Raw genomic sequence first — 9,190 nt, forward strand, 5'->3', positions numbered from 1 at the left:
ACACGATTTCGTGCAATACAAGGGTTATGTCCTTTGATTACAAATTAAAAATGACAATTCTAGACCAAAAAGTGAAAAAAAGAGCGGAAAAGGGAAGAAAATTAAATGATAATTTAGTATAAAGAACAGTATATTATCAAATATCGATATAAATTATTATTATTGTCTCATAATTTGAAATAATGGTGGATTTAGGTGGATTTGATCCTTTTCTCCAATTCTAGACAAAAAAAGTGAAACAAAAATGCCGAAAAGGGAAGAACAAATTAAGCGAAAAATTGTCTATTTATAACTCACAATTTAAGTCTTAGTCCATATCGAGTCCATCTGCATAGTAGTAAATAGTACAACCCAGTTGGATATTATTAAATCGTCATGTTTAACCTTTATTTCAACAACGTGTAGAAAAAGGTACGAATCAATCTGAGGTACAAAGTGAGGTAGGAATGAACTAAGTACGAAACAACCAGGTTACGAAACAGCCTGCACCCGCGTACGCATGCGGTTGCTGCGTTTGTTTGAAAACCATTCTGTTGTCATTTCGATGTTGTGGTTTTTTCTTAGCAAAAAACCCTGTGTATGGATATTAGTCTCTGTCCTATTCATATCAGTATCAGCCCATCTTGTATTGTTTTTAGAATATATGACCATCATTTATTTACGTTCTAGTACCCAGAAAATATTCATTCGCAGTTAGTCGCTCAGGAAATTTAGAGGACTGTTATACTCATTCAACGCTATTTTTCGACCAATCAGAATCAAAGAAATTTCCATTTTGGGCTACAATATACGTTTGATATACCAATCCTTGCTTAAGCTAAATTCAATCAATTAGTAGCGTATGGATTTTTTTTTTATCAAAACGTTTTTGTATTTAAAGAGACTAAACCTCTAACTCAAAATCATCCATTATACGTGAAATTAAAAATACAAAATAGAATTTAATATATTAGTCCATTTGAATCAATATTGGTGTTTATCTTACCGTGATATCTAATATTTAAGACACAATGAACATTTTAAAAACAGTACATTTGAATCAATATTGGTGTTTATCTTACGTGATATCTAATATTTAAGACACAATGAACATTTTAAAAACAGTACATGAGTCATGTACTCTATGGTTTCGGGCGCCATTTCTAATGGGAAAAGATATTCATATCCAAGGAGAAAATCCGTAGGTTATTAGTGATGGCTGATTTACAAACGACTAAATAAAAAACAAACAAAAAAAACGTGTAGAATTGACTAAGTAGACATAAACGACTGCCATTCAGTTTGGACTGTTGATCAGAAATAACAGTAACATTTTCGTCTCTTTTAAGGTTCCAATGAATAGAGCCACACGCCCTTTATATTAAAGGTTCTATGCGTGATTTTAGCGCTATAGAATCCCCTTGTAAACTACAGTATTGTGAAACTTGAATCGCTAATTTATGTAAAGCATTTAGCATGGTTGTATTGTCTCTCACATAATGACCGTTTCTGGTTTCTCCCCATGATTAAATGACACTATCCATGATTTTAGCACTATAGAATCCATTGTAAACCACAATATGTTGACACTTGAATCCCTAACAGGGATATCAATCAGTTTAAGGTGGTTAAACATTGAAAATTATATCATTATTTGTCCGTGAACCAAATTGATGGGTCTGTTTTAAATTCAAGCAGGGAGATTATTTAGCGTTATTTTTATTTCTTAATTAAATATCAAATAACTAATCGGAGTAAATACTTAGCATGCATTAAGTCGTGAAAAATGAGATTATATTTTTATATTTTCCCCAAAATGCAAATCATGCATCATAACTTTAATGTGTAAATATTACTGTGTTTTTCAGTAGATCCATGCGATGGTGTTACCTGCATGAATGGTGGAACATGTGTAGGTGAAGGTGTTTGCGAATGTGTATCTGGTTTCAGTGGACCAACGTGCAACAGTAAGTATTGTTGTGATTTTTGTCTTAGAGTCAACATTTTATCTGCTGGTGAATCACATGGTATATGTGTAAATATTACTGTGTTTTTCAGTAAATCCATGCGACCGTGTTACCTGCATGAACGGAGGACAATGTATAGGTGAAGGTGTTTGTAATTGCACCTTTGGCTTTGGTGGACCAACGTGCAACAGTAAGTATTGTTGTGATATTTGTCTTTATAATAAACACTTTACCTACTGGTGAATCACATGATCAGATGTGATGATCAACACGAATGAGAGACCTCACATATTGCCCACGGTGCAATGATTACTTAAATCGAAAATATATCACATATCTAAATAAGAGTTTATTTACGATATTACCAATATTATAATTATTTTACAGTGAGAGTATGTAACGTGACCGAGTGTAGTGATAGAGGGGGAGTATGTTTCCTATTGAATTGTACGACTAATGGTAAGATACCTAGTCTTCTATCAGCTATATTTATTACCAATCCAGTTATTATCCACTCAAATAACTATGATCTTGAAATTTACTGATAAAATTGAAATTCCATCATATAATCTGTGGATTAATATACAAATTAACTAGACATATTTCGTACATTGCTTTATCAAATTTCACATAATCGTTTTTAAAATGGCTAAATAGTTAAAGAATTATATCGTTAATAATTTTTATTGTTCCTCCACTAAAATATGTAATTGGACGATCTTCTAACCTGTAATTGGTCTTAATGGTACTTGTGTAGTCAGCGGTAAGTATAACATGTTACCTGTCTATTGATTAATGTATATACAAACATTAGACCAGTACCCTCTACTTTATAAACAGTTGAAATTTAAACTATAGTTCAAACGATCACCTGTTATAATAAAAGTAATGAAACCGTCTCGGTAATACTTGTATCAAACCCGTTAGAATATGTATTTCAAAAATGTCATTGCTGTCAAAACATTTTCAAGACGTAATAAAAGTCTTAATTAGGGTAAAAACTATGGAACTGTAAGACTTCCCGAGTTCACAAAGTTTAAAAAAAAACGACTTCCTTGATTGCATAACAATTTGAAAGAGTCTGAAAACAGGAGGTGCAAGTTTTTAATATGTTGATCACATCAGTTTCAACACAATCCATGAACTCCTGTAAGATACAGTCAGTACCCACAAATGGTTAACCGACATGTCACAATGGCGTTCTATTTATAAACTATATTATATATATATATGTTTTATATTTCAGATGGAAATTGTTTTGTTGCTATAGATAACATATTCAATTTGTGTGGTTCTCAGGGTATGTTGTCTATATATATATATATATATATGATAAAATGAATGATGATATACACTGATTATTTAATATCTATGTAACAACCCATAGCTATTGGGCTAGGTGAGAGAAACTATAAATAAATCAGACAACTATTGTAATAGCGTCCAGCATTATAAATGTTCAAATATTTCAGGTGTACCATGTGGGGAAGGATTTTGTGCTCTTACTTTTGGTAGTAAATGTGTAAACAACACGTGCAGGAGTAAGTATACCGGTAATATAGATATATGTTATTCAAAACGTCTATTTCTATGATTAATGCGATTATACTTAATCATTTGAATGTACACTGTACTTAGCAGGATATACCTAATGCCTTAAAAAGAGGAACACCTGGTAACACTATCCTATGTTGAATGATTTGTTAGATTGTTATCAATCTGATGGTATTACTCTGTTATCTTATGAAAGATAATCATAAACACAATTCTATATTCTAAATTATATTTATTATAGCTCCAGGTGAATGTGATACGCTGAGTGTTGACTCCCCTTGCACTGCAGTTGGTACCAATGGCACTTGTTCAGGTGGTGTTTGTCTTGGTAAATATGATTTATATTCTAGACGGTCATTTATATAATCAAACCCGATATTCAGATAGAGGGGGTCTGTGGCCGAGTAGTCTAACGCACATGCTGTAAGATCAGTTATCCATGCAAGTAGTTCCACTTCTACATCTGGGCTCTTCACCTATGTGTTGATAGATATTGTCCTGTGTAATAATATAGTACTTATTTTTATAGTACCGTGTACTGAAGACATCGAGTTTTAATAAATAGTTAGATATTATTGTGTGTAATAATATATTGTCATATAGTATCATACCATATGTGTTGTCCCTTTAATGTAAGGTTGTATGTGTGAGAGAGTGTACACTCCAGTGAGAGAGGTCAGTATGGGAGGACATAGCATTGAGTTGTAGTTTTGATCATAGTGAACTGGAATAAACTCTTTTACAATTTATACTTCTGTCATCTAATAATTATATGAATAGGCTTAAGGCCTATTTAACAATATTACTTATTTTTATAGAACCATGTGATGAAGACAAGGATTGTAGAGGTTTTCCATGTATTGATGGATTCTGTGCATGTAAATATTCACTATTCTATTTATAATCACCTATCAATATCACCTGATTTGTATATATATACATGTTTAACCTTTTTATTTGTATAAGATAAAAAAAAACCTCGAGCATCCCTCGTCATGACAACAAACAACAAGTTATGACTTTGAGAATATTCACCTAATAATCCCCCATGGTACACTATAGGTTTACACTGTCTTTTCACAAACATTCATTACGTGATGGATAATGGCCGAAGACTGTCCACTATGTAAATAGAAAGAACAACTGAGGGGCGTTAGCCCCGAAGTTTTTCTTTGTATTTACATAATGGACAGTCTGAGGCTATTATCAAACTTAAAACATAGCACCATAGAGATACAAATAATGGATAGTTTTCTAAAACATTATGCCATAAAATAATGGATATATTCTTAAAACAACATGAACATGCTCATGAATGCATGTGACAAAACACTCCAGTCATATACAAAGCAAGCATACACAGACAGTTCAAAATATTCTACATGGAGACGACATGTTTACAATACAGTCGAAAACAAATATTAATAATGAGAATATATTATGTGATAAGCATTTGGATACTGATTACTTTGTAATGCATTCGATATGGAAGATAATAGCCGTAAAAATTGTGATGTTCTTGATGTGGTGGATAATAGCCGCCAAAGTATTGATGGAAAGGCTGCTCACGAGAATGATTTAGATATTGATAATTTTCTTAATACTGTGGTTAATATAGCCGTAAAAATTGTGATGTTCTTGATGTGGGGGATAATAGCCACCAAAGTTGTGATGGAAAGGCTGCTCACGAGAATGATTTAGATATTGATAATTTTCTTAATACTGTGGTTAATATATATGGAGGGTACTAGCCGTCCCAATTTTGATTTAAAATTTAATATATACTCTGATATAGTGACAGGACGTAGGATCAAAGGCACAAACCAATTCACGAAATTCAAACTCAACTGTCATTATGGTGTAACGGTGATATATTTGAACTTTTTTTTATAATCGGATAAAAATTTTGACCTGCATAGGTTCCACATGCTCAAAACACGTTTTGTTTTGTACAGTCAGGGGCCGTAATCCACGAAGTTACGGTCCCATACAAGCCAATATCGAAAGGAACCGAGATCTTTGGGATATATACCTATATTTCAAGTTATGACCTGTAGAGTATCCACAAAGAAAATGTGGGCGTAAAAAAACGAATCATCGATCTAGTGCCGAACGTACTATTAAACGAATAAGTGACATATAACGGACTGATTTAAGTGAAATTCTTTATGTAGACAAACACGTGAAATCAACATTCTGTCATGTGATATTTCGGTAACTATGAGGTTTTAAAGTAATTTCATGTTCTGTAATTTAATTTGTTCAGAGAATAAATTATCCCAAAATACATGTTCATTTTTCAGATACGTGTCTATTATTGGTATTTTCTTAAACAATCGTCTATTATTTATTGAAAATAATGGCCATTTTATATATACAATGTAATAGACGATTGTTTAAGAAAATCGTACATTCTCCTATATAATGGTTAAAAACATCAAAGGGTGACGTCATATCTATGTTTTAATTTAATGTACTTGGTACAAATAGGGGCATGATCCACTTCATAAACATTTGGATAGGATTCAGAATGACAGAGATAATAACAAAAATGTTGAAAATTAAAAGACAACATCTTGTTATAGGACAACGCAGAATCTCATATTTTTTAAATCTAGTCAACTCACATGACGTAATATAACATATGTTGTTTGTGAGTAAACTCATACATAAACTTTCTGGTAAACGCAGGGATTATTCGGCCATCTTACCAAGATGGCGTCGTTAACCACCCATTTCAATCCATTTCAATCCATTAAAATAATTAATTTACTTGTTTAACTTTAAGTTGTAAAACGAATCTTATTTTGTAATATAAATTTATTTTCTGACTTGTTTATTAATAATATATAAACCATGTTTGTGTTTTTCAGTTGTTAAATGTGGAGAATCATTTTGTAATTTGGTTACACCCTAGTTTATGTTATGCTACAATGAACAACTATTTTAGATTCAATCAAATAAATTATGATATTTAACCACTGATATAAGATTTAATATAATAAACTATATTGTAATATTTAACCACTTCTGTTAAATAGATGAATTCCATTTAGTTCTTTCTTTATAAATTATAATTCTAAGCCAACAATATATTCATATAAACCAATAACTACAATATTCATCTGTATTTCTTCATAAAAACCAGATAAACCAAAAATTTAAAATGTAACCAGATTGAAAAATAAATAGTTTGTTGTTTGTTTGTTGTTTATTTTGTTTACCTCGTGTTGCTGTGTTTGTCAGTCATCCATGTTATCATCCGTAGTTTGTTAACCCAAATTCGGCGAAAAAGCAGCTTCCCGGGAAACATTTCACCCATATTTATGCTGAATATTAAAGTTAAGCTTATTAAATCCCACTTCATTTTATTTTTTTATTATTTTAGCTTTAAAACATCTCGCGAAGGGGTATAAAAGTGACACGATTTGCCATAATCCACCCAAACTTATCCTTCAACATACATAAAGATGGCGTTACTCCATGATTTTGGTGCCTGGACGGTAACAGATCGATCTCTAAAAGACAAAAGTCTTGCTGATTTATTTACAAATAAAAAATGATCACATGAAGAGCGCAGAGTGCGACTCCGTGTACATTTCTAAAAGTGAAGATAAATAAGAAGGTGACATATCATTTATACATTTAAAAGTTAAAAGGATGATTTTAAATTCAATTCTAAAAATAATCGGTAACCAATGGAGTTTCTGTAAAATAGGAGTAATATGGTTATTATAATTACTGCCGGTGTTGAACCTTGCTGCTGAATTTTGAACTTTTTGTAATTTGTTAGTGCCAATCAGTGAAGAGTTGATCTAAACGAGAGGTGATGAGAGAATGAACAAGAGTTTTAACACATGAAGTGGGGAGATTCTTCCGGATGTGGGCTATTTGGCGGAGATTAAAATACATAATTTACAAGTATAATTTACTTAAGGCTCCATGGTTACGTATTTATCAAATATAACTCCAATATTGCTAGCAGACGGGACTGGTGATATTACATGGGAACCTATAGATAAGGATACGTTGTAATTGACTTAACTAATAAGATTATTTGAACCTAACAGAATATATTCAGTTTTATCTTCATTCAATTTAAGAAAATTCATCCAACACCGAATTTCTTCAACACAACATTCGAGTTTGGCCTTACATAAATTAAAACTATTATTTGCAGTAGGTTTAAAAGACAAATATTATTGATTGTCGTCTGCATACATAAAGATGGCGATGTAATGATTTACATATATCACATTACTATAATATTTCATATTTGATGTCAACTTCTTCCAGCTTAATCAATATAGATGATATTATCTTGCTGTTAAAATATGGGATTGAGGTTATCCTTAAAGTGAGAATTGGGAAGAGAGAGAATTGCTATCAATGGACTATTGTGGTCTGTATCCTGGCGAACTAGAATTACTTCCCTTATCTCCGTGCTCTTTATCCTTCTCCCTTTTCTTTTCACCACTTTTGCATGGGATTTTGTTTTTACTTTTACTTCTTGGCCTAAAATAAAGAAGATTGTTGAATTTGCTGCCAGGTTTTGGTGAAAATTCATGATTTTGAGGTGGAAGGATCAGGACATGAATTAGGGTGCTCATCTACAGGGGCCGTAACTAGCTCAGAGCAACAAGTGGGGCGGGAAGTGTTCTCAGGCGTGCTGTAATATTGACGGACAATGTATATCTATGTGAGCGTGACCGGACGGACACGATCGATCCTAAAGAAATCGCCGATCGTTGGTCAAAGCTGACTACGCTGGGACGCTTGATGAAAATATGAGGACAGTCATGAGTTCCCATACGTAGTGATCAATTTAACTCATATAATAAATGTTTTCTGACCATCAGAAGTTTGCAAACTCTTCTCCAAAGTCTAGGATGGACAGGCGACCCTACCCCTTGTCAGGTACAACCGGGCATTCGACCATCTCTAAAGAAGTGTATATATGAAGCCCCTGGACAACTGTCTTGATTTGTGGGGAGGAGGGGTAGGGGCAGCATGGGTGTGCGTGTGTGTGTGTGTGTGTGGGGGGGGGGGGGGCTGTAAAATTGGCGGGAAATGAGTTCACGTTCATTTAAATCATAATTTTCTTTGAGCTTGGTAAAAACTTGACTTTTTAATTCCCATGTATGGGGTGGGGTGGGGTGGGGGTGCAAAATGTATTTTGGGGACAGAAACCACTTGGTTCAAAATTGACCCGAAAAGTGTTTTCTCGTTATATTTTTCGTTCAGTACCTATTTCGTCATTCAAAATATTACATTATAATGGTACTATTCAAGAGATCTGGAAATGTACATAAAAAAAACGTAGTAAATGCACAACTCTGGCGGCGACCCCCCCCCCCCCTTTCAGCCACCGGACTAATGCGTTGACGAAAGCCTCAAAAGGAACGAGGAAGGACCTGGGCCCCAAGGACTGGGCAGGGGGCTTATAGTTTTTAATTCACCAATTTTTCCAAATATCAAGTGAACTAGGGCGTTCAAGATAAAACATTTGAAACTTTGGTATCTATGGAAAGTATAGACACCCAATCTTACTGGAAAAATATTGGATTACCTGCAAAACACCCGTGTCAGAATACCACTAACCCAACTGTCTGCCAGCTGATAATGTGCTAGCTTGACTGGGGGAGCGGTTGTTATTTCTTTGTTAAATATTTAGGCGGGTTTGGGAACAT

At 33.4% G+C, this 9,190-nt stretch overlaps 1 protein-coding gene across 2 annotated transcripts in view; it reads left to right on the plus strand.

Moving 5' to 3' along the window:
• The window catches only part of LOC126831610 (adhesive plaque matrix protein 2-like), a 56,989-nt gene extending 50,319 nt beyond the window's left edge, over positions 1-6,670 (plus strand). For both annotated transcript variants that reach the window (XR_007684213.2, XM_056103192.1), the window contains 8 exons: positions 1,848-1,946; positions 2,038-2,136; positions 2,334-2,405; positions 3,193-3,246; positions 3,419-3,487; positions 3,742-3,828; positions 4,319-4,378; positions 6,374-6,670. Coding sequence is in view for 1 of the 2 variants with exons in the window: in XM_056103192.1 (XP_055959167.1) it covers positions 1,848-1,946; positions 2,038-2,136; positions 2,334-2,405; positions 3,193-3,246; positions 3,419-3,487; positions 3,742-3,828; positions 4,319-4,378; positions 6,374-6,417 (584 nt within the window). In the remaining variant the exon portion in view is untranslated. The remainder of the gene's footprint in view (positions 1-1,847; positions 1,947-2,037; positions 2,137-2,333; positions 2,406-3,192; positions 3,247-3,418; positions 3,488-3,741; positions 3,829-4,318; positions 4,379-6,373) is intronic.
• The last annotated feature ends 2,520 nt before the right edge of the window (positions 6,671-9,190 follow it).

Source organism: Patella vulgata, chromosome 9, assembly GCF_932274485.2.
Source record: "Patella vulgata chromosome 9, xgPatVulg1.2, whole genome shotgun sequence".
NCBI classification, from domain to species: Eukaryota; Metazoa; Mollusca; class Gastropoda; family Patellidae; genus Patella; species Patella vulgata.